Source organism: Xenopus tropicalis, chromosome 7 (genome assembly GCF_000004195.4).
Source record: "Xenopus tropicalis strain Nigerian chromosome 7, UCB_Xtro_10.0, whole genome shotgun sequence".
In the NCBI taxonomy this organism is placed as follows: Eukaryota; Metazoa; Chordata; class Amphibia; order Anura; family Pipidae; genus Xenopus; species Xenopus tropicalis.
The window spans coordinates 64,964,764-64,992,136 of record NC_030683.2 but is presented as its reverse complement, the minus strand read 5'-3'; the positions used below and the strand labels follow the sequence as shown (position 1 = coordinate 64,992,136).

Sequence of the window (27,373 nt, the reverse complement as noted above, 5' to 3'; positions counted from 1 at the left end):
TAATCGGTGCGTGTATGGCATGTCAGCGAGCCGACCGATATCGCAGGAAGCTGCTGATATCGGTCGACTCGCCGATCGGCCAGGTTAGAAAATTTTGATCGGGCGCCATAGAAGGCGCCTGACCAAAATTCTCCCTTCAGAGCTGAATCGGCAGAAGGAGGTAGAAATCCTATTGTTTCTACCTCCTTACCTGCCGATTCAGCCCTGAATGGTGTGTGGCGGATCTGACAATGTTTCGTGCGACCGACGTTCAACATCGGGAGATCGCCACGTGTATGGCCAGCTTAACACAAGCCAGTAGATTGACAGTCCTGTCTTGCTGGAGGAGACTTGCCTTTGCAACATTGTTTAAAAAGAAACTACCAGGAGTCCAGCAAATGCTGCTTTCAATAGCAATTAAATTTACAAATAACTTTTAAAGCACTGAAAATTTGTAATAAATTTATATTGGAAAGTTGCTTAGAATTATGTTTCCTTTATTTGGCAGAAACTTATTTTGGGGGTTGGCCTGTCTTTTAATAGTTCCACAATGCAGAAATGCTTGTATCAGCAGTTGTCATGGTCCTCTCTCTTGTAGGCAGCTCATTTTCTTCATATCTTTTATAGAAAAAGTGATAGTTGGATAGAGACATTTTCAACTTTCTGTTGATAAATGTGCCCCTAAAAACTCCATACAAATGGAGAGAGGTGAAGTTGGAATTTTCCTCTGGTAAACTGTGGCAAGCTCTGTTTCACTTTTCCCACTTGTCTCACCTTAACCTTCTATTACCTGCCTTTGTTGGATTCCAACCACAGATGCTGTAGCTTTGATATCAGGATAGCGGTAAGGCAAACAAAGGGGCAGATTTATCAAAACACGAGTTCGAATCCCGAATGGGAAAATTTCGGATTGGAAACAAAAATTTCTGAAGATCGCAAATATCACGAAAATGCTTACGAAAAAAGCGTATTAGTCACGATAATATCGTATTGGCGATCCAAAAGTCATGGAATTTTCGTATCGAACCATTGCAAACAGTGGCAGAGCCTTTCCGAATTTTTCGCGCGGGCGCTCGAAAAAATCATCGAGACTACGCTCGGAGTGTTCAGGTCTTTGTAAATCTCCCCCAAATTGTTTATATTAGTGCTCAGACCTGTTGGGTCTTTGACAGTGCTCTTACCATGTTCACTGTCCAACATATCATATGTAGTGGGCCCAGTATTTCTCATAAAACACAATGAAGGGCTGGATTACATTAAATTGTTGATGTCATACAGTGAAGTTTATGGAACATTTTAGTAAACTGTAGACCATAAAAGTCTTTTGAAGGGCTACATCTGTCCCCACGAGCCTCCAGTTCAACAGCCCTGCAGTAGTATAATTATGTTTGTAATTGCAGAGAGAAAAGTTAGCAGGTTTTCTTGGGGAGCTGACTGTTTAAATGTGATGGATAGTGTTCTCGTTTATCTCCCAGCAGAACACTTTATGTAGAAACCTGGCATCGAAAGTCATGAACTTATGTGGCAAGCAGTACTGTTGTGCATATCCCCATATATCTACTTTTATGCTTATTACATTTCTGTGTACAGTGTACAGCCTAAATTAAACTGTGTTGAAGAGCTATCTGCAATTTTGATAACCATGTTGTGTTTATAAAAAAGGCCTTGTGTTACACCCCTGGACACTTTGCTGTTGTATTTATCTGTTAAGGAAACAAACAAATCTTGGGTAACTGTGTTTACTCTGTCAGAAGGTCAAATTGCCTTGTGTTGAGAGCTGTAGACTTTCATGACTTAACACACACTTTCAAATATTTAGATGTGCTTGCTTTTGACAGTAGATAATTTAACATTAACACAAAAGCCTACACAGAATATAGTGAAATTTCAATGAGACATGATTTATGCCCATTGAAAATATTTATATATACTGCACTAATATTGCTTAGTTGTAAGATAACTAAATCCTCCCATACGAGTACGCCACTGATTACCCTTAAAACCTTGATGTTTCAAGTTGATTAAGAATGCATGCATTTTTAATGATCATATAAAATGTATGAATGAATTTCTTGAATGAATTCTGATTAGCATTCTTTTTTTGTCGTGGTCGCAAACATTCTTTAACCCTTACACTTTGAATAGATTTCCAATGGCAGGGCAATATAACTTGTATATGTGCTATTAATACATTGGGGAGCAAGTAGGACTTGGTAGTTCTGTCATAGACAATGTTAATTCAGTTTTTTTTCCTAATGTTAATTTAAACGTATAGAGCTTTTCTGCTCCAGTCTATTGAACTCTAAGCGTTTGCTAAATGTAGCAATTTTGTGAAACTACTTTTTGAAAATCGGCTAAAAACTTGTATCTGCTACATTGCTATTTGAGAAATGTGATAAAGGTGTGTGTGTAATTTGTGGCAACAAACAATATTTTGTTATTGAGATTATTTGTAGTAAGTATTGTTATATTATCTAGTCTTAATTTTGGAAATGTCATGCCCATTTTTCCTGCCTTCTATGGTATTTCTCATAATCCTTCTTTTTCTCTCTTTATAATACCCATTGTCAGAAGTTACAGAAAATCTCAGTCAAAGAGACAGTAACACCAAAAAAATTAAAGTGTATCAAAGTAATCAATTTAATTCTATTGCCCTGCATTCATACAGAAACACTAATATAGTAGTAGCTGCTGTTTAACCAATGGGGGCAGTCATACAAATTGAAAAATGGAGAGAAGGCACAGGTACATAGCAGATAATAGATATGTTGCATGTTGTTATCTGCTTATGTAACTTGTGCCTTTTCTGCTTTTTTTCCAGCTTGAATGGCTGCCCCCATGGCAATACACAGCTTATTTATATTAACTATAGTAATCTTTCTAAAGCAAACACAAACTTTTGCCAGTACATGGCAACAGTACATTATATTTAACTTACTTTAAAACATTTTTAATTTTTTGGTGTTATTGTTCCTTTATAGCACAATTCACTTTTAAACCAAGGCATACTGATTGACCCTGGCTTTTTTATGCCTGATATTTGTCTTTCTTAACAGTTCTCCTTTTTTCAGACAATGAGTATGAATAAGCCTTATTCCCAGAGCTTCCCACTTGCTTGTGTGTGGTCTTACCATGGGTCGCTGACAAGACTCTAAACATATATTGCAAACCTGGCAACTGTGGTTCTTAAGTGTCCCTTTCTGGGAAGAAAGAAGCAAATGTTCTGTTATGGCAGCACAATGCTAATATTGTTTATCTTTCCAATATACACTGGTCAAAAAAATAAAGGGAACACTTGAAAAACACAATGTAAGGCTGATGTCAGACGAGGCGAAAATTCCGCCCTACGCCTCCTAGTTGTGCCTGCACCCAAATGAATAGAATACGCTCGGGTGCAGGCACATGTAGCGGAAATACGCATAAAAACACGAGAGTGTGTATTTCGGCTACATGTGCCTGCACCCGAGTGTATTCCATTTATTCGGGCGCAGGCACATGTAGGAGGCGTAGGGCGGTATTTTCGGCAAGCACTTTTTACGCCTAAAACCAAGTCAATCACTCTTCTGTGAAATCAACCTGTCTACTTAGGTAGAAACACTGATTGACAATCTATTTCACATGCTGTTGTGCAAATGGAATAGACAACAGGTGGAAATTATAGGCAATTAGCAAAACATCCCTAATAAAGGAGTGGTAGTGCAGGTGGTGACCACAGACCACTTCTCAGTTCCTATGCTTTGTGGCTGATGTTTTGGTCACTTTTGAATGCTGGCGGTGCTTTCATTCTAGTGGTAGCATGAGACGGAGTCTACAACCCACATAAATGGCTCAGGTAGTGCAGCTCATCCAGGATGGCACATCAATGCGAGCTGTGGCAAGATGGTTTGCTGTGTCTGTCAACATAGTGTCCAGAGCATGGAGGCGCTACCAGGAGACAGGCCAGTACATCAGGAGACAACCCAGCAACAGGACCGCTACCTCCGCCTTTGTGCAAGGAGGAACAGGAGGAGCACTGCCACAGCGGGCCACAAATGTGCATGTGTCTGCTCAAACGGTCAGAAACAGACTCCATGAGGATGGTATGAGGGCCTGACGTCCACAGGTGGGGGTTGTGCCTACAGCCCAATACCGTGTAGGACGTTTGGCATTTGCCAGAGAACACCAAGATTGGCAAAGTCACCACTGGCGCCCTGTGCTCTTCACAGATGAAAGCAGGTTCACACTGAGCACATGTGACAGAGTCTGGAGACGCCGTGGAGAACGTTCTGCTGCCTGCAACATCCTCCAGCATGACCGGTTTGGCAGTGGGTCCTCCATGTGCTTGCCAGAGGTAGCCTGACTGCCATTAGGTACTGAGATGAGATCCTCAGACCCCTTGTGGTGCGGTTGGCCCTGGGTTCTTCCTAAAGCAAGACAATGGCTAGACCTCATGTGGCTGGAGTGTGTCAGCAGTTCCTGCAAGATGAAGGCATTGATGCTGTGGACTGGCCTGCCCGTTCCCCAGACCTGAATCCAATTGAGCACATCTGGGACATCATGTCTCGCTCTATCCACCAAGGCCACGTTGCACCACAGACTGTCCAGGAGTTGGTGGATGCTTTAGTCCAGGTCTGGGAGGAGATCCCTCAGGAGACCATCCACCACCTCATCAGTAGCATGCCCAGGCGTTGTATGGAGGTCATACAGGCACGTGGAGGCCACACACACTACTGAGCCTCATTTTGACTTGTTTTAAGGACATTACATCAAAGTTGGATCAGCCTGTAGTGTTTTTTTTCCACTTTAATTTTGAGTGTGACTCCAAATCCAGACCTCCATGGGTTGATAAATTTGATTTCCATTGATAATTTTTGTGTGATTATGTTGTCAGCACTTTCAACTATGTAAAGAACGAAGTATTTAATAAGAATATTTCGTTCATTCAGATCTAGGATGTCTTATTTTTGTGTTCCTTTTATTTTTTTTGAGCAGTGTAATAACATTGACTAGGTCAACTTCACCCTTATACTGGTATCTGGCCATGCACCTGCATCAATGTGAGGAGTATCCTCCTTTTCATCACTGTGCCAGTCTATAAAAATGATATATATATATACCCAACCAAACTACATGATATTGTAGTATTGCTCTTCTGAGCACCTTGGCATTTTTTCTTTAGTTTTTAAAGATGCAGTAGTAGTTTTAAACTGCTATTAAAGGAGAAGGAAAGGTAAAAACAAAGTAAGCTTTATCAGAAAGGTCTATGTAAATACAGCCATAAGCACTCACAGAAACACTCTTTCAGAAACGCTCTCTTTCAAAAGAAACAGGATTTATTGTCTCTTTGTTTTTCTGTGCCAGAGACATGCAGCTCTCTCCTTTCCTGCTCCCCTTCCCTCAGCAATGCTAAAAACTCCCTCACCCCCTTCGGAATGTGTGATCTAAACTAATCAGCAGAAGCTTCCTCATAGGCTTACTAACTGCGCATGTACAGCAGTCTTTGTCTTGATGCAGGAGCGTGGCATTATGGGAATTCTCTTTACAGACCTCAGCGTTTATTTTCTTGTGAGGCTTCTGATCATCTGAACGGGAGAAATATGGGAAGACTTAAGGGCACTATTGAGAGAACTGAAGGTATGCCAGCAGCTTGAGATGAACTCTTTATTAGCCTTTCCTTCTCCTTTAAGAATTTGTAACAGGAGCTCCTTTGCTATTCTGTCTGGCTGGTGCTTATCTGCTCAGTTATATTACACCTGATAGAAGTGAGCAGGATTCTGTCAGGAGACAACTCCTGCATCAGTAACTTATCAGTAACAGATAATTAGATTGGTATATGTAATGTTTTGCCTTCCTCTGGATCAACTAGAAGTTAAGCAGGTTAAATATAGGCATTATGGTTGAACGTGATGGACGTACGTCTTTTTTCAACCTAACTATGTTAGGTTATAGTAACTATGTTACTATGTTACGGTCACGATTTTTATGGTATACTTTGTATTTCTAAATTACTTTGTTTACAGTTAATTACTTTGCAGTTAATTCACTCTGCCATTTAAAATGTATTCTAGCCAACACTACACATTAGAACTGCTTTCAGATAACCTATTGTTTTTCCTACTTTCTTGTAACTGGAGTCCCAAGCCAGACTTGGATTTTACTATTGAGTAGGGATGCACCGAATCCAGGATTCGGTTCAGTATTCGGGCAGGATTCAGCCTTTTTTGGCAGGATTTGGTTTTGCCCGAATCCACAGTGCTGGCCGAACTGTATCCTACTTAGCATAAATTAGCATATGCTAATAAGCACATGGAAGGGTTAAATGTTAACCCTTCCCCATCATAATTAGCATATGCTAATTATGATTCGGATTCAGTTTGGTATTCGGCCAAATTCGTCGGGGGGGGCGACTGAACCCAAAAACCAGGGTTTGTGCATCCCTACTATTGAATGCTATTCTTATATCTACTGGGAGTTGCTATCTTGCTACCTTCCCATTGTTCCGCTGATCGACTGCTGGGGGAAAGGGAGGGGGTGATATCACTCCAACTTGCAGTGCAGCAATGAAGTGTGATTGGAGTTTATCAGAGCACAGGACACATGGCTGTGGCACCCTGAGAAATGAAGAATGTGTTTAGCCCCGTGTGAAATTTCAAAATTAAATACAAAAAAAAAAACGATTTGTGTTTTTGGAAAATCAATGTCAATTAAGGATTCTGCTAGAGAAGCTCTATTAACTGATGCGTTTTAATGATGCGTTTTAAAAAACAACATGTTTTCCCATGACAGTATTCCTTTAATGTGTTTCTAAAACTGCATCATTTTGGCAGTCAGGATTGTGGTCTATTTTGCATGGAGGGAGGTTCATCTTTCGGTTTCATCTGTACGGCATAACCTCCTAGCAGTAGCAAGTTTAGAGAAAACTGCATCAGACCCTATGGATTTTATAGGATAGTGTCAGTATCGCTTTGAATGGTTACCATATTTCAGTGTAAGTACGGTAAGTCGCTGCTTTTTTTATGTCAAATGAGTAACATCAAAACTTAAGGATAATATTTTGTCTGAGAGAAAATTGGTGTTAGGAAAACATTTTATACTGAAAACTAATTTAAAATTGTTAGATCAATATAAGAAGTATAAGCAGAAGGATATACAAAGAATGGGGACATTCTGGATAACGATATTCAAAGTCAGGGATACATACCCGCTGGACCCAAAACAGCAGACTACTATTTGAAATTAAACTAAATTAGCAATTAATTTAAGAACAACGATACAATCAACAATAGCTTTTGAATAGATTAAGACTGCTTGCGCATGTGCAGTAATTCTTTGTGCAGGATTCTGAGCTGTGCTGTAAAAACATTTTACACACATACCTGCGCTGTTGAGCACACCATACCCTCCATACAGCTGCACCAACTATACCAACCTTTAGGGCTCTGGCACACGGGGAGATTAGTCGCCCGCGACAAATCTCCCTGTTCGCGGGCGACTAATCTCCCCGAGTTGCCTTCACCTGCCATCCCACCGGCGACAATGTAAGTCGCCGATGGGATGGCACACGCGGCGGCGCGATTTCGGGATATCGCCGAAAAAGACTCGCGAGGGTTTTTCGGCGATTTACGGTAAATCCTGCCGCGTGCCATCCCACCGGCGACTTACATTGTCATAGTAACATAGTAAGTTGGGTTGAAAAAAGACATACGTCCATCAAGTTCAACCATAATGCCTATATATAACCTGCCTAACTACTAGTTGATCCAGAAGAAGGCAAAAAACCCCATCTGAAGCCTCTCTAATTTGCCGCAGAGGGGAAAAAATTCCTTCCTGACTCCAAGATGGCAATCTGACCAGTCCCTGGATCAACTTGTACCAAGAGCTATCTCCCATAACCCTGTATTCCCTCACTTGCTAAGAATCCATCCAGCCCCTTCTTAAATTTATATATAATGTATCAGCCAGTACGACTGATTTGGGGAGGGAATTCCAGAACTTCACAGCTCTCACTGTAAAAAATCCTTTCCGAATATTTAAATGGAACCTCCCTTCTTCTAAACGCAGTGGGTGCCCTCGTGTCCGTTGGAAGGACCTACTGGTAAATAAAAAATTAGAAAGGTTATTATATGATCCCTTTATATATTTATACATAGTTATCATGTCACCTCTTAAGCGCCTCTTCTCCAGTGTAAACAGACCCAACTTGGCCAGTCTTTCTTCATAACTGAGACTTTCCATACCCTTTACCAGCTTAGTTGCCCTTCTCTGGACCCTCTCTAACTCAATAATGTCCCGTTTGAGCACTGGAGACCAAAACTGAACAGCATATTCTAGATGGGGCCTTACCAGTGCTCTGTAAAGGGGAAGAATAACCCCCTCCTCCCGTGAATCTATACCCCTTTTAATACAGCTCAAAACCTTGTTTGCCCTTGCAGCTGCTGCCTGGCATTGCTTGCTACAGCCAAGTTATCTACAAGGACTCCAAGGTCCTTCTCCATTATGGATTTGCCTAGTGCAGTCCCATTAAGGGTATACGGGGCTTGCATATTTTTACATCCCAGGTGCATGACCTTACATTTATCCACATTAAATCTCATCTGCCACTTAGCTGCTTGTCGCCGGTGGGATGGCAGGTGAAGGCAACTCGGGGAGATTAGTCGCCCGTGAACAGGGAGTTTTGTCGCGGGCGACTAATCTCCCCGTGTGCCAGAGCCCTTACTATATGCAGTGCTTTTTTTCTAGACTCCTTATCTTTCGATCCCTGGGTGTAGTAAATGCTTCCATTCATGTGTACTCCCTAGATGAAGGAGAGAATGGCTCATGGGAAGAGGGGAAGAAATGGTACTTAGAAAAAGAGCTCAAGATGTATGTATTTATTTATATTGCACCACAATGTACACAGTGCTTCACAAGGCATGAAAGATTAATGGCACAAGTGGAGGGGGATAAAAGCATATGGTACATTGATCAAAGTGGAGGGCATTTAGGCAGGTGTCCTGAACACTTCAGAGTAACACCATAGCATTTTTCAATTTATTTTATAAAGTCTGTGGACACCACATAACAACATATTCTTCTATGGTAGTAAAATAGCAAAAAGGTAGTTCCAAAGTCCCACCAACTATCCGCTATATATAATAAAAGGCACTAATTATGCCCAGCAGCAACCAACACATTGGATATTGCTCCCGGTGGCCTCAAAGACGGAGATTATTTTTTAATTTCTGGCTATTTTTGAATGTTATTTTTGAATTAGTAGCACATTAAAAACCAGGTATACTGCCGAACACAGCCTTCTGTAGGCTGACAGTCCACATAGGGGTTGCCAGATAGCCAGTTATAGCTCTTATTTGGAACCCTTTGAACTTGTTTTGCTCCCCAACACTTTTTCAGTTTGAATGTGGCTCACGCATATAAAAGGTTGGGGACCCCTGGTCTATAGACACACACCTTGTAGAAATCCCTAATCCCTTTTAAATGCTTATATAATGGGTATAGATGTTTTAATAAAAAAATGACTTCATGTTTAATTTGAAAAGGACTTTTATTATACAGCTTTTTATGTCTGGGTGACAGGTCCACTTTAAAACAGGTTTTATTATTTATACCATTTATTGGCACCTGCCTTTTAGTGCAGATGGGGTTGGATTTTATTGTGAAAATTAATACATTTCACTACGCAAAACAAACCAGCAGAAAAAATGCCTTGTCTGACATGGCCCTTGCTTATCAGGACATAGGCCCTTTGCCTTTCACTGTCCAATGGGGTGTATTAAAAGTTGGTTCTTTCTGTTTAGTCTGTAATTACTTTACGATTCATTCTTCTGTTAAAATAAGCTGCTGTTAAACCATGGGGCAGCCTTTTAAGTTGCATAGGACAAAAAGGCACATTTACACAGCAGGTAGATACGTTCGGTAGAATACCACGGTTTTACTTCTTAAACAGGAATATAAAGAGGAATTCCATTTATGGCTTTCTACAGGACTGTAGAATGAAAACTTTTCTCATATAAAATATTACAAATTTAATTGTAGCTACTCAATCAGCGTATAAAACCGTGAAACTTAAAAAAAAAAAAAAAAAAAAAAAATCACTTTTTAGTGTTATTGCACCTTTAATGTGAATTAGCGGAATTCATCTTTCTTAAAATCTGAAATAAAAAAAATCAACAAGGTATGAGGTACTCATGCAAAGAAACCTTTGAATATATCTGCAATACTTCCGTCTGTATAAATCTCTGATTACTGCACATGCCTAATTGGCCTTAAATAAGAGAAACCCAATATATACGATTCTTAAGAACACTGTAAAGCTATTGACTTGATATGAACAATTTTGTCATCTTGATTAGGAAGCAGTTCAGACAAAATGTAGAGGAAACTCATGATCCTTAACTGATTTGATACATTTTACATTCATTTTGAAACTAAAGAGGTTGTTTATCTTGCCAAAAATGTGTCTGTAAGACTTCTAGGAAGTTTCAATTAAGAATGCACAAACATTGCCGTGCAGGCAATAGACCATAATCCAGTGTCCCAGTATCTGAAACTCTTTTAACAACACAATGGTTAAGGGGCACACTAACTCACTCCAAAATCCTGACCAAAAATTGGCATTGGTAGTTGAGCTGTCCCTTCCTTCTTTTGTATTTGAAGGGCGACTGAAGCCATTCATGCCTCTCTCTCGCAACTGGTGAGAGCTATGCTGTAATAAATATGTGCTGCTCTAAAATTCTTGTAAAGCAGTTTGTTCAGAGACCTACACCCTCAGACTAGGGAACCAAGATTGGCCTCCTACTTGACAGCAGGGAAAAATTTGCTAATGACCAGCTGTTGTGGTGCTTTGGGTAAGTGCAAATGGTAAACTGTCTTTCTAAAAATAAATAAAACCATAAAATGGTTAGGTGATAAGGTGGACTGGTCAAACCAGAGGTGCAAAAGTGCGCTGTGTGTATTGAATCATTCACAAAGCTGATCTTTCCACTCTAAACTAACAAACAACAAAGCTTTTCTAAATTTTGTGGTTTTTATTGAAGTTCTGAAAATCCCCTTAAAATGTGCATTTTACAGCGTCATTTACACCACATATCCTTATTTACTACAGAAAAACATTAGAAATATAAATGTCAGGGGTCTTTTGAACAGTTTAATATCCACCTTTGCACAGTTTAATGTCTCACCTTGCATTTTACAGCATTTAATATATCACATGTAATTGGGTACCAAGATAAAACATGGTAAATAGAAATGCCAGGGGTCTTCAGAACAATTTGATGCCAAGTATGCCAGTGTGTGACAATAAAATAGTGCATGCAAGTTTTCATGACATTTTGGCTGCTGCAAAACAAGCACCCTGTGTGCATTGTATGTGTTGTAAGATGCCATAATAGTATATTTTTGTAAAGTACACATTCTAGTACACATCTAAAATGTGTAGATATGTCTTTCTGCTCCAAACTATCAAATTTTAAAGCTTTTGTAATGTAAGGGCGAGGTTGCACAAATCATTTTCATGTTGGGGTTTTAAAAACGCAGGTTTGAGCGTAAATACGCTAATAAAACCACACGCAGCTGATTATATGCATTTCTCAGCCTATAGGTTTCTTTTCCCAACATGCATTTCAGAATTTTCTCGTTCACCATAAGTCCGCTATTGTGTGTAATGACGCAGTAAATCTGTGCTCAGTCACTTTCACAGTGCTATTTTTCTTTAAATTATGCTGTCAGATGCTCTGTAAACGTTTCATATACAAAAAAAATTAGAAAAAAAAAAAGCCTTGGAGGAAGACAACTTGCAAGAATTTTAGTAAACTTTTGCAAACAGAAGCCAAGCGGAAAAGAAATTTAAAAGCAAGATGTAGCCAGACTGATCGTCAATACGTAACATAGTAAGTTAGGTTAAAAAAAGACGTACGTCCATCAATGAGGTTCATAAAGAAATGTATCTAGTGTTATAGTTCCTAAATGTCCATTTTACATAAATCATATATTTTCTATTGATACTTCATAAAGAGGCTGCACAATTGAGTCAAATAAAAACTAATATCAGCGTAAAACTAACATCAACCAATTAAAGGTTACTTGTTGCTTTTTGTTACAAAACCACATGGACACTAATCTCTGTCTACTCATAAAGCTTGAAGGTAACATATTCTGCACTTGAGCTCAGCAAAAGTTATGGAGGCAGGCAGTCCATTTGCTACTGCAATTTTTAAGTTTCTTTAACAAGATGTGCTATCACACAAGTTATATCACACAACCTCCCTTGTGGTGCAGTACTGGTAAGGGTATGTCTGCACAGCCATGTAACATTGTAACATAGTAAGTTAGGTTGAAAAAAGACATACGTCCATCACATTCAACCATAATGCCTATATATAACCTGCCTAACTTCTAGTTGATCCAGAGGAAGACAAAAAAAAACCCATCTGAAGCCTCTCTAATTTGCTGCAGAGGGGAAAACATTCCTTAACTACTCCAAGATGGCAATCAGACCAGTCCCTGGATCAACTTGTACTAAGAGCTATCTCCCATAACCCTGTGTTCCCACACTAAGAAGTAATCCAGCCCTTCTTAAAGCTATATAATGTATCAGCCAGTACGACTGATTCAGGGAGGGAATTCCACAACTTCACAGCTCTCACAGTAAAAAACCTTTCTGAATATTTAAATAGAACCTCCCTTCTTCTAAACTGAGTGGGTGCCCTCATGTCCATTGGAAGGACCTACTGGTAAATAAAGCATTAGAGAGGTTATTATATGATCCCCTTATATATTTATACATAGTTATCAGATCACCCCTTAAGTGCCTCTTCTCCAGTGTAAACAGACACAACTTGGCCAGTCTTTCTTCATAACTAAGACTTTCCATACCTTTTACCAGCTTAGCTGCCCTTCTCTGGACCCTCTCTAATTCAATAATGTCCCGTTTGAGCACTAGAGACCAAAACTGAACAGCATATTCTAGATGAGGCCTTACCAGTGCTCTGTAATGGGGAAGAATAACACCCTCCTCCCGTGAATATATGCCCCTTTTAATACAGCTCAAAATCTTTTTTTGCCCTTGCAGCTGCTGCCTGGCATTGCTTGCTACAACCAAGTTTATTATCTACAAGGACTCCCAGGTATTCCTCTATTATTGATTTGCCTAGTGCAATCCCATTAAGGCAGTGCTGTCCAACTGGCGGCCCGCGACCCCCCTCTGTGTTGCCCCCCACCTGTCTGGCTGCTTTGATGGTTTACCTTTGAGTAAGATTTAAATGGTATCAGTACTGAGATTAACTGGCCCCCTGCATGGTTCTCACCTCAGTTTCAGGCTGTAATACCCCTGTATTGTTTAAAAATGTAATCCCCTGTTATGTTCACAGCTTTTAATCCCTGCATTGTTTACCCCCTGTCGTTTTCACACCTCAGGCTTGGGCTGTAATCACCCCCATTGTTTACCTGTTCACACCTCAGGTGCATGACCTTACATTTATTCACATTAAATCTCATCTGCCACTTAGCCGCCCAGATTACCAGTTGGTCAAGATCCTGCTGCAAGGATTCCTCATCCTTGATCAAATTGACTGGTCTGCACAGTTTGTGTCATCTGCAAACACTGATACATTGCTTATAATACCCACCCATAAGTCATTTTTGAACAAGTTAAACAAAAGTGGACCAAGTACAGAACCCTGAGAGACCCCACTCAGAACCTTACTCCAAGTAGAAATTTACCATTAACAACCGCCCTCTGACGTAATTTGCATATGAATACCAAACTGGCTACAGGTTTGGGTATCCTGTAGCCAGTTTTCTATCCATGTGCAAATGACTTTACTAAGACCAATAGACCTTAGTTTAGAAAGCAGTTGTTTGTGGGGAACTGTATCAAATGCTTTGGCAAAATCCAAATAGATTATATCTACTGCTTCCCCACTGTCCAGCCTCTTACCTAATCATAAAAAGCAATTAAATTAGGCTGACATGACCTGTCCTTCATAAAGCCATGAGCGATGCGCTCCTCATTTTCTATCTTTGCCTTCCGGATTGCTGTTTTACAACACTTGTTAGTGTTTATATTCATTAAACGCAGCTACTGTCCCCTCTGACTTATATTTAATAATATAATTTATTTAAAACTTTCTTTTTTCCCCCTATTAACTTCTTTACCTCAGAGTTAAGCCACATAGGGTGATTCTTAACACTTCTACTTTTTCTTATTGCGCCGGTGGTGCAAATCAAGGTTAGAATCAGATTTTTGCAGCTACAAATCTGCTCTGCTCTTCAATAATTACCACCCTCCGCCAAGCTTAACAAACCTACTTCACTGCACTCATTAACTCCCTCTCTAAAAAACCTGCACAACTCTTCTCTACTTTTAACTCTCTGCTGTCTCCTCCTCCACCCCATCCATGTGCTCCAGTCACTGTTCAAGCTATTGCAGAGCACTTTAAAAATAAAATTGACACCATCCAAAGTGACAATGTACAACTTGATCCCCATAACCATTCACCTCCCTCCCTACATGCTACCCAGTCTCTTCTTGGCTGCTTCTCCCCAGTGACTGAAGAGGAAGTCTCAAAACTTTAGGCTTCCTCTCACCTTACAACCTGCCCGCTTGATCCCATTCCTACCAAACTTCTACGCAATGCCAACCCCTGTCTTATCAAAGCCTTAACTCATCTATTCAATCTCTCAATCTCTCTTTCCCTCCCAACTGAAACATGCACTTGTAACTCCTATTCTGAAAAAACCCTCCCTTGATCCCTCCAATGCTAGTAACCTCCGACCTATCTCTCTGCTCCCATTCATCTCCAAACTACTCGAGCACCTAGTTTACAACCGACTGACGCTATTTCTCTCTGACAATAACCTCCTGGATCCCCTACAGTCTGGTTTTAGACAACAACACTCCACCAAAACTGCTCTAACCCAACTAACAAATGACCTCCTATCGGCTAAAGTCAAAAACACTACTTGCTACTAATACTTCTCGATCTCTCTGCTGCTTTTGACACTGTGGATCACCCTCTTCTCCTCCAGTCTCTCCGCTCTCTCCGCGCCTTCGTTACACTGCCTTATCCTGGTTTTCATCTTATCTCTCAGATCGATCCTTCAGTGTCTCTTACAATGGTGAATCATCTTCTCCCTTGCCTCTTTCTGTTGGGGTTCCTCAAGGCTCTGTCCTGGGCCCCCTACTATTTTCTCTTTATACCTCCTCACTTGACAAATTAATCAATTCTTTTGGCTTTCATTACCACCTCTATGCTGATTATACTCAGATCTGTCTTTCCTCTCCTAATCTCAACCCAGAGCTTCTAACTCGTGTCTCTTCCTGCCTGTCCGCTATCTCCACTTGGATGTCCCAACGTCTCTAACACTAAACTGGTTCTCTTTCCCCCATCCAACACCCACATTGTTCCCGAGATATCTATAACAGTTAAAAATTCTACCATCACCCCATCTTCCCAAGCCCGGTTATCCTTGATTCCGCCCTGTCCTTCACTCCTCATATCCAGTCACTTATCAAATCATGTCACTTTCACCTAAGAAATATTTCCAAAATAAATCATTTCTCACCCAAGATGCTGCCAGAATTCTGATTCACTCTCTCATGATATCTCGCCTGGACTACTGTAACTCCCTATTAATTGGCCTTCCCCTCCAAAGTCCCAACTCCAGTCCATAATGAATACTGCTGCCAGGCTCATACACCTCTCTAACTGCTCCTCTTCTACCGTGTCACTCTGCCAATCTCTGCACTGGCTTCCCCTACCATCCAGGATAAAATTCAAACTAATGACTCACACATTCAAAGCAGTTCATAACCCCACCCTACATCTCTGAACTTATCTTTAGGTACTATCCAACCCGCTTGTTACACTCCTCTACTGACCTGCTCGTCAACTCCGCTCTTATTCCCTCCTCACACACTCGCATTCAAGACTTTGTAAGGGCTGCCCCCCTTCTCTGGAATTCGCTCCCACAAACTGTCAGACTTTCTCCCAATCTCTCTGCCTTCAAGAAATCTCTAAAAACGCATTTATTTAGAGAAGTTTACCCTAATCTAGATTAACATAACCTCAGTGTGCTGCTAAAAGCAATAACCTGTCCCACTTCTCACAACTCTGGGCATGCCCATTCCCACACCTTGTGTCTCAACCCTTTCTCCTTGCAGATTGTAAGCTCTTTTGAGTAGGGCTCTCTTCACCTCTTGTATCGGTTATTGATTGCTTTATATGTTACTCTGTATGTCCAATGTATGACATTATTATTGTACAGCGCTGTGGAATATGGTGGCACTTTATAAATACCGTAAATGTTAATAATAACAGTAATGATATAATATCATAATCTATGCCCTGAAGCACTGCCCTTAAGTAGATAAAATTTGCTCTTCTAAAATTCATTGTCTTTGTTGCCCCCATGTAAATTTGTTTCCTGCACCAAACATTAAATGAAATAACATTATGGTCACTATTACCCAGGGATTCAACCACTTGCACATTTGCTATACGTTCCGGGTCATTAGAGATCATTAGATCCAATATAGCATGGTTCCTGGTTGGCTCCTCAACAACCTGTGACATAAAGTTGTCATGCAGCAAGTTTATAAACTTGTTCCCATTTACTGTCCTGGCAGTGCTATTGCTCCAGTCAATATCAAGATAATTATAATCCCCAATTATTATCACTTGCCCCAGACTAGCAGCCTTTTCTATTTGCAGCAGGAGCTGAGCCGCCTCCTCTTCGCTTACATTAGGGGGTCTATAGCATACCCCTACCATTAATATGGTTAGATTCTTTACTATCTGTGAGAAGCTCAACCCATAAGGATTCAGCTCCCTCTGTTACCTCCATCACTTCCTCCTTAATATTTGCTTTTAATTCCTGCTTAAGGGACACACTCCTCCTCCTTTTCTATTGCCCCTGTCCCTCGGAAACAATGTATAACCCCCAATATTAACTGCCCGGTTATGCGACTGGTTCAACCAAGTTTCAGCAATGCCAATCACATCATATTTCCGCTCCAACGCCAGTACCTCCAGCTCTCCCATTACATCACTAACATACAATAATGCAAATACCTATATGCACAATCCATATTGGCCACCATATTGAAATACGTGGATGTTAGCTTGCAAGCGTCTAGTGGGAATTGCTCTTGTGCGTATTCCATTATTTTCATTAGGGCTTCATTTTGTGCGTATTAACGCTCAAATTTGTGTTTTTAAAAAATCCCTGTGTGACCTCTTCCTTACTGTTTTTTAATGAAATATCTTAATATTATCAGAAGCCTTGCATTTTACAGTATTGTATTTAAGATGGAATTGATCAATTCTCATTCCCTGTGCCCCCATTTTATTTGTAATTAAGTATCTGTGGAAGTGCATACATTTTCAAAAACAGGGGTCTTTAGTTACAAGGTTATGATCCTAAAACTGCAAAGCCATCATACGGTAAAGCACTATCAGTCATTTCTGTTCAGAAATGTAGAAATTTGTTCCTGGTTTTGCTCTCTGGCAGGCCATGATCACTCTTGCAATGCCATTTTGACTGCTAAACCACACCAATGAGCAGTGTGCTAAGTGTAAAGGAGATTGTAGCCAGACTGCCAGTTAAACTGGCTGCTTATGAAGGCTAAAACGGAAAGGTGAGCTAGTAATTCTTTTATGCGTTGAAAAATAGGGGAAATAAATATATATTTTTATTTCTCATTACATTAGTGTACATTAGCTTAATGGAAATAGCAAGAATAATGAATGATGGTACAGTGTCCATTTAATCTACATGCAATTAATGTCTTGTATATCATGGTCCTTTATAATACCGTATATACTCGAGTATAAGCCGATCCGAATATAAGGCGAGGTACCTAATTTTACCTAAGAAAACTGGAAAAACGTATTGACTCGAGTACAAGCCTAGGGTGGGAAATGCAACCGCGACTGCTAAGTTTTAATAATCAAAATAAATACCAATGAAATTACATTAATTGAGGCATCAGTGGGGTATATGTTTTTCAATATTTATTTCAAAGAAAAACAGTAAACTAGCTCTGTAAGCGGAGAAGAGGGTCAACAAAAACAATATGAGTACTACCCCACGCTCATTGCACATTGGCAAACTGGCAGCAGACCCAGTCCCGGAGGGATGTAAGGGGAAATAAGTATTGCTAGTGGGAGCCTAGGCCAGGGCACTGGAGGGTCTGGTTGTGGGTGGCCTAATTTGCACACAAAGGACAGAGGTTGTTAGTCTAGAGGGACCCATGGCACCCGACTCGAGTATAAGCCGAGGGTGACTTTTTCAGCACATTTTGGGTGCTGAAAAACTAGGCTTATACTCAAGTATATACAGTAATTATTATTTTTCCCACTATATGAGAACAGCTGAGAATTTTGTGTTGGACATAAGCACCCCAGAATAAACTGATAGATTTCTGTGAAATTAAAAAAAAAAAAAAATACTGTCAAGTTCCGTCAACCCTAAGGAGCAGTTTCTACATTTTAAATAGCTGTTCTTGTTGGCATGATCATATACATGTACAAATTGAAAACAGGCAAAGCCTGTTTTTAATAACTAACAACTATTGGTTGCCGTTGCCACCAGTTTCCCTACAGCATAAACAAGCTGCAGAGCAGTGTACCAAAATGGCATTGATGATTACAGAGGGAAAAATAAATGTGATGATTAATACAAAATTCTTAGGCAACTTAAGCTGGCGTTTTTACTTTAGATCGTGTCAAATGTAATGTTAATTCTCTATGGAAACCTGCAATACAGACATAGTATTTAGTTAAATGAGAGTGTTGGTTTTTTTATTTTGATTTATTAGCATCTCCATGGAAAATATTTATAAATAATGATGTTTTATCTGATTTTAATTTTCTTTAAAATGTATTGAAGTGAAGGACAGTATTTTTTAATGTACAGGTTTTTTTCTCTTTATAACTTAATACAAGTCTCTGCTGTTTCCCTAGGTAAGCTACGCCATTCTAAGGTCTTCAGCAGTCTGACATTCTTGCAGTTATATTGGACATTTCTAACATTCTCTGTTCCCTTCCATGTCCATGCAGGACCCCATATGTTTGCCACCTGTCATGTTTTAACTTGATAGACAACTTTCAGAGGCTCTTAGTTATTTTTCTGGTGATGGGAAAAACAGATTGAAGTAATTCAATTTTTTTTGTTGTTTTAATACTAAAACACTTTTCTTTGCTAAAATTAACATTATTTAAGAACATTGTCCACCCTTCTGATTAAAGTGCAGTTTCTAGCATATTGTAATTTTAAACCTGTACATTTTTGTTACCTCAGCCAGTAGTAAACCTTACAAATCATTGTGAGGCTGCAGCTGTCCTCAAAATGGTTGTCAATTTGGTTTTGTTTTTCATAATCCAACTTATTTCTTTGTATGAACAACACTTGCAAAGGATTTGAACTAACCTGTCATCGGAGACTTTCCATCATCGTTCAAATGCATTTTTCAAAAGGCTTACCTACAGCAGTGTTGAGTAACTGTAAGTCCTAAAAGAGACCTTTTATGTGCAATATTCCATGTTCATAACCAAAACCCTGTAATATTTGAATTTGGACAATTTCTTATAATGAAGCCAGTTTTAAACCCAATCTCAAATGGTTTGTCATTTTAAAAGTGCAAAATAATATAGATTTGATGCATCCTTCCTTTAAGAGGAAAAAAGCCATAACTAGAAAAATATTTTATGCAGATGTTATTGCAGATCTTGTGTACCTTAGCGGCACCTTGCAGCTACTCTGGCAAAACGGCAATACATGCACATTAAGGCAGTATCATCATCAGTAAGTTTTACTGTACAAAGAAATACATTGAAAATAAATAATACATTTTTAATGAAATTAGTACTTTTTATCCTTACTTAAGTTTAGTTAAGACTTTAGCTAACTGCTATGTATTTCATTTTGATTATTCTGCAAAAGTAGTAATAACTGTCAGGGTGCAAATTAAGATTTGTTTTTTTGCAAACTTTCCATAGAAATTTTTATCTAACTTTAACATATAAAAAATTTCTGGTTTGAAAAAGGCACTTGAGAATTGTGGAATTTATGGACTTAATTTTTTATGGACTTTTTTTTGAGTACATTTTCTGCCTGGTAAGGAATAAAACATTTACTCCAAATAAATTTGGGGATGTTCATTAGAGATTACTTGAGTTTCCTTGCACGGCAACTTCTAAAAGCCAAAGCAACATACATGTTTTCTTACCAGCAATTTACTTTTTCGCTGTTAGGAAAGCATTTAGAGGAGATTAGTCACCACGGCTAGAATTTATACTTAACTTCTCAAATGAATTAAGGGTATTTTTATCTACAAGTGACAACACTTGCTTAAAAGAGAAGGAAAGGTAAAAGTAAGTAAGCATTATCAGAAAGGTCTATGTAAATACAGCCGTAAGCAGTCACAGAAAAGCTGCATTAAGTCCTCTATCAAAAGAAACACAGGATTTCTTTTCCTCTTTTTTTATACAAATGTTCTTCTGTATCAGAAGTCCTGCTCTCAGAAAAATCCTTCAGGTCACGAGTCTGCTCAGTTTGCTCTTCTCTCCCCCTCCCTTCTCCTGCTCCCTCTCCCATGAGAATTTGCTCGCCTCCCAACTGTGCTGTGTAATCTTAGCTACCAGCAGCTAGACCTGCAGCACAGAAGCTACTGTGACCAGCTTCTATCATAAACATACAGAGGGAGTTCTTGGGCTGTTTACTCAGGAATGGTAAAGCATTCTGTAGAATAAATATAGCATTCTAGCTTGCACTATTATGGATAATCTGTTGGCAGTAAAATGGCAAAATGCCTTTTCTTCCTTAAGTCCTATAACCAATAATATAAAATCCACTAACTTTTAAACAGTCTACAAGGCCTCCTCTCAGATTGCTACAAAATACTAACCTGAAACTGCGCTACATGGAAAAGTGGGAATACAAACTACAACAAACATTCACTAGTAAACAATGGCAGGACGTCCTCACAGCACTAGATGTACTGGCCATGTTAAAGCTTACATTAAACTTTTATATGAATAGCATTTGACACCACAAAAACTTGCCAAAATCATATTCAATTATTCTGCACATTTTTGGCAAGGACGTAGATATCAAGGTCCTCACTACTCCACATGGGGTGGCAGTGTCCAACAGTATGACTTCTATTGCAAGTTGTTTTTCAAATGATCTCTCGGATTCTGCAACAGGATCTGCCAAAAAACAAGTGTTTGCCTGTCATAACTGGAGACCGCACTTTTACAAATTTACCCAACCAATTATTCTATTGTTACGAAAAACTATTATTATTCCATATATTTAATGTAACTACCACGCTGTAGAAGAAAATGACTGATAATCCCACCACATGTCCTGCCATATTCCCTTTAGTATTACAACATGTATACATTTACCTTGGTGCCACATAACTCTTTAGGCTGAGATTTGAAATTAACCAAAAATATGGTTGGTGTAAACATTTTTATGCTAAATGCCATAAAGTCAACCCTTGTCAATTTACCCTTATTGTTTTTCCTTGCTGCTGTAATACAATTAATGCAATGTGTGTTTTATAGTATATATTTTTTGATTGCTGATGTATCATTATTTGTCAACCTACAATCAGGTTTTGATAGTATGGTTAGAATATTTTATGAAACTATGATTTCAAGGGGAAAATATTTTGCTTTGAAAATAATGTTGAATTTTTCTAGATATAGCTTCTTCAAGTGGTTTCAGCATATATCATATCGGCATCTGCTTTTCATCATTGACTCTTCTCTGCATTTAACCATGTATCTTCTATTTGTAGTTATGGCAGTGTGCTTCAAAGCTCATTGGAAACTTACTGCAAATAACATTGAGATTGTGTCTCAGCAAATCCAGCCCAGGTGTTACTGTTTTCTTTTGTATCCAGAGAGAATATTTTATTTTTGATTGCTAGTGCAAGATTAATTTGAAAAAATAATGCAGAGAGCTGCTTGGTAGGACAGTTTTCTTCAGAGTCTTTATATGTAACGTGGTTTGTTTCATTTTGATGTAAATAATTTACTTTGTCCTCTTGAACTGTGTGATCATATTTGATATCCCCATTAGCTCTTGTTTAATCTATAACCTTAAGGGCTCTGGCACACAGGGAGATTAGTCGCCCGCAACAAAACTCCCTGTTCGCGGGCGACTAATCTCCCCGAGTTGCCTTCCCCTGCCATCCCACCGGCGAGAATGTAAGTCGCCGGTGGGATGGCATACGCGGCGGCGCGATTTCCCGAAATTGACTTACATGTTCGCCGTTGGGATGGCGGGTCATGACAACTCGGGGAGATTAGTCGCCCGCGAACAGGGAGTTTTGTCGCGGGCGACTAATCTCCCCGTGTGCCAGAGCCCTTAACATCGCTTTATTTTGTATTGTCCAGTAGCTATAGACAACAATGCAGGTTTACTTTGCTTCATGCTGTGTGGTCACTTCATGTCCCTTGTTTTCTGTTGAGGGGCATTTTACATGTTTGCTTTGCATCTGTTGTTTATTCTGTTACAGGAACCATCACAACCAAAACAAACAAAATTGCCTTTTCCACCCCAAGTGCGCACACACACTTTCTCACTATGTCGTGTTTTATCTCCATATCTGTCAATCAGTAAACACCTGTTTTTAAAACTGCTGTTCTCTGTGACCTGCTTATGTTATTTTTTTGTGGGTACTGTGGAGGCTCATGTTGTAATGATTGCAATTTGTAGAGTAATCCTCACTTTTTTTTTCCTAAAGCTGTAGTTTTGCCTGTGCATTGGGTCATTTTCTATCAGTTGTGTGTTTTAAATTGTGCTAATCCTTCGAATATTTTAAAATTCTTTCTTTTTAGGGGACAGCTTCATCAGCAGTGCTGTGAAAACTGGACCAATGTTAATGAGGATGCTCGAGCTAAAATGGCACGAATGGCAGCAGCAGCTGCATGGGGATTAGGTAAGTTGGTTAAAAATGTTACTACCATAAAATTTAAGCATAATTTTACTTTGAAACGTTAGTGAATGTGTTGCTAGGAATAGGCCCGGACTGGGATTAAATATAGGACGTGACATTTCAAGTACACAGAGGGCCAAACAGCACCCCATCATTCCATTTGATAGTCACTGTAAATGGCATCCTACATCAGCCGTCCCTCTGGCATTTGTCAAAATCTACAGATTGCCAGTTCAGGCCTGGCTGCGTGTGTTTTGTTGACTTACATGCCCAGAAAAAATCTCTGAAAGGTTTTCTACAGTGGTGCTTGAAAGTTTGTGGACCCTTTAAAGTTTTCTTTATTTTTATATGAATATGGGCTAAAACATCTGATTTTCAAACATGTTCTAAAAGTCAACTAAAATTATCCAATAACATATCTGTGTGTAGCAAAAGTAAGCGAATCATGCTCTCCAAAGTATTTGGTGTGACCCTCTTGTGCAACTGCAACTAAACATTTGTGGTAACTGTTGATCAGTCCTGCACATTGACTTGGAGGAATTTTAGCCCATTCCTGTTTACAGAACAGCTTCAGCTCTTGGATGTTGTTGGGTTTCCTCACATGAACTGCTCGCTTAAAGTTTTTCCACAACATTTCAATTGGATTAAGGTCAAGACTTTGACTTGGCCATCCCAGAACATTCACCTTATTTTTCTTTAACCATTCTTTGGTAGAACGTCTTGTGTAGTTAGAGTCATTGTCTTGCTGCATGACCCACTGTCTCTTGTGATTCAGTTCACAGACAGATGTCTTGACATTTTCCTCTAGAATTCTCTGGTATAGTTCAGAATTTATTGTTCCATCGATGATGACAAGCCATCCAGGCCCAGATGCAGTAAAACATGTCCAAACCGTAACACTCCCACCACCATGTTATCACAGATGGGATAAGGTTCCTATGCTGGAATGCAGTGTTTTTCTTTCTCCACATCTCACACTCCTCATTTAAGTCACAAAGTTCTTCACAAAACATTCCAGTATCCTTCTGTTTTGTCCACATGATTTTTAGCAAACTGTTGATGGTCAGCAATATTTTGGGGAGAGAGCAGTGGCTTTCTCCTTGCTACCCTGCCATACACACCATTGCTGTTCAGTGTCCTCCTGATGGTGGACTTATAAACATCAACATTCACCATAGAGCAGTAATCCCCAAGCAGTGGCTTGTGGGCAACATGTTGCTCACCATCCCCTTGAATGACGCTCTCAGTGACCCTAAAGCAGGTAGTTATTTTTGCATACCTGACTTGGTGGCAAGTTTTGGTTTAATAAAAACAAGATTTATTACCAAATAATGCCTCTTGTATACTGATAGTGTGCATAGAGGCTACCTAATAGCCAAATGCCTGGTTACTAGGGTAAGAACAAAACAACTGAAAAACCCCAAACACTAAAAAATGAAGACCAATTGTTGCAAATTGTCTTAGAATGTAAATGTCTACAACCTACTAACAATTTGTTTAAAGGTGAGCTACCCCTTTTAGATTTAGTCCCTTATTATTATTATTATTATTAACATTTATTTATAAAGTGCCAACATATTTTGCAGCGCTGTACAAATAGTTCTCCTTTAAATGCTGTTTTAAAAGAATCTTGAAAGGAGCAGCTAAAATTACAAGTGGTTTTGTTAGTTTAACCCTTTCACTGCCAGCCGTTTTGGACAAAGCGGAACTTCTACTGCCAGACAGTTTTTGAACATTTTGCACTGTTTTACTTTAGGGGCCTTTCCTAGGAAAACAATATATGGTTTTTTTTCAGGACAACCTAAGCTTTTAAAATATGGTAGAATTTTGGTGTAATTCCAATTCTGTATTTTTTCCATAATATAAACACATACACCAGAAACAAAAATTATTTTATGCATGAAAATACAACTGATTTGGAAAGTCCCATGTCTCTTAAACGTGCCAATACCAAATATATATATAGTTTTATGGAGATTTCTCACTTGTATAGGCCAAAAACTCCCAGCAGTACATTACCAAATTTCCAAAGCACTGCTCTAGAAAGCTGAATACTTTAGATTTTAAGGCCAAAAATTCCACTAACAGAAGGTTTATCCCAGAAAATTATACATTTTTAGAAAGAACAGATTCTGGGAAATCCAGAATAGGCACAACTATCTGTCTACTCCAAGCTACCAAGTTGCAATGCTTTCCTAAAGTTATTGGTTATTATCAAAATTTGTGACAGACTATAGTATCTTATCTCCTAAAGGAACCAGATAAAACACCCTAAATATGAACGCCAGGGGTCCACTGAACAGTTTGATGCCCAATATGTATAGGTTTACCTAAGTATGTGGCATGTAGGGGCCCCAATGGGAACCTACCCCCATATGATCTATCATTTCTGTCATTTCAGCTTCTGCAAACTCAACATTTACATCATTATATGTGAGATAACACATATAGTAAAAAGTACATTCACCCCAGAAAGTCATATATTTTTGGAAAGTACATTCCCCTGAATCTAAAATGGGTACCTGTGTCTTTCTACTCCAAAGTACCAAGCCGCAAAGCTTTCCTAAGTTTGACGATTTTCATGGCATTTCCAAAAATCACCTCACAACTTCCACTATGCAGCATCTTATTTTCTACAGGTCATTAGGTACCATGATAAAACACCCTAAATATTAACCCCAGAGGTCTACTGAACAGGTTTATGCCCACTGTACATAGGTTTATCAAAGCACATGGCACTTAGAGACCCCCCAAATATACCTTCTGCACACTAATTTCATGGCTTTTCTTTACCTAATTCATAAACACACGGCAGTTTTATGAGGGGTAGTACCAATCTGCAAAGCTTTCCCAAAGTTAGTGGTTTTTATGACATTTCAGAAAATCGCATAAAAATGTTGCAGTTTGCCGCATTTATCTCACACAATTTCTGGCATACAAAGGCAAATCACCCCAAATAGGAACACCAGAGGTCTACTGAACAGTTTGATGCCCAATATGCATAGATATACCAAAGTATGTGGTGTGTACTGAACCCAAAATTAAAATAGTGCATATGGATTTCTCGCCTGCCAACTGCACTTTTGCACACAGAGCCCCCTGTCAGCGTATTATGTGCCATAACCCCCCCCCAACTATTCAAAGACCCCCAGAAAACCATATTTTTTTGCAAAGTACACATTCTGATAAATTCAAAATAGATAAGCTTGTTTTTGTACACCAAAGTTACACATGGCAAAGCTATGCTAAAATCAGATCGGGAACACTAATATAGGGATAAAAATGCAATAAAACCACAAAAATTGTGCAAATCAATGAAACAACATGACAGCATAATTAGTGGTCAGAATATCTGATCCAATAGTCACACTTTCAAAATAAACAGTTTTTAGGGAAATAAAAAACTAAAAAAAAAAAAAAATTAAAAAAAGTTGTGAGTTGTGTATACATGTGCACATGTAAAACTTGTATGACAGTGTGTATATAAGTATATATAAGTGTTCAAAGTGGAAAAAAAAAACCTGTGCTAAATTGTGTGTTGTATGTGTATAAATGTATGTAAATGTATGTAAGTGTGTGTAAAAGTGTCTATAAATAAAAATAAAATCGCACTTACCTATCCTGAAGATCAGATCACTTGCCTGCTCTTCCATGCTGCAGTCCTCGGGAGGAAGTAGGTGGGAGGCGGCGCTGGAGGGGGAAGGAGGAAGCAGTACAAACAGCAGATGCAATGCGATCGCGTCTGCTGCTTGTAGGACAGTCCTGCGACAATAGTGTCGCAGGACCAACCCTCTAGGTACTACGTTGTTGGCACTTAACTGCTTTTTTTAAAATAACTCAGTACCTACGTTGTTGGCAGGAAAAGGGTTAATGCTATATAATGCAAACATTTAATCATTTTCAGCAGTCCATTAAACACACAATATAATATTCTTACCACAGACATAAATCTGCACATACACTAGATCAATTTCATCAGAAGCCAGTTAACCTTTAACCAGTAACCTGAGAACCTGGAGGAAACCCACGCAAACATTGGGAGAATATGCTAAACAAGCACCATTCCCTGGTTTATTTATTTATTTATTTTTATTTATTTTTTATTTGGACAGTTTAATTAGTATGTAATTGTGTGAAGTAATTATGTTTCCTTCTACATTAAGTGCAGGGAATAAGTCTGGCTCTCAATTAACTTTGCTTAACTACGCATATATTATAAAAATATACTTACGTTTAGAGACTGAACAGTAAAGCACCAGGATTTTAAAATGCTTTATGTTAAAATATCACCCAATCTGACCTTCATGATGCACTGCGTAACCACTTTTCGGTGTCACCCTGGTTTGAGAAGAGCCACAAATTAATGGCCTTTTATTATATACTTTTGTATTTTAAATATCTGCTGTCCAAATTGTAGAGTGCAATCCAATGCCATCTTGTATTGCAGCGTGGGCCTACTTGTAA

The 27,373-nt window shown here is 39.1% G+C and overlaps 1 protein-coding gene across 3 annotated transcripts in view; it reads left to right on the top strand.

Annotated features, from left to right (window-relative positions):
- The window catches only part of mtor (mechanistic target of rapamycin kinase), a 156,248-nt gene that overhangs the window by 77,214 nt on the left and 51,661 nt on the right, over nucleotides 1-27,373 (top strand). For all 3 annotated transcript variants that reach the window (XM_031905510.1, XM_031905511.1, XM_031905509.1), the window contains one exon: nucleotides 22,812-22,912. In XM_031905510.1, the coding sequence (XP_031761370.1) occupies nucleotides 22,812-22,912 (101 nt within the window). The remainder of the gene's footprint in view (nucleotides 1-22,811; nucleotides 22,913-27,373) is intronic.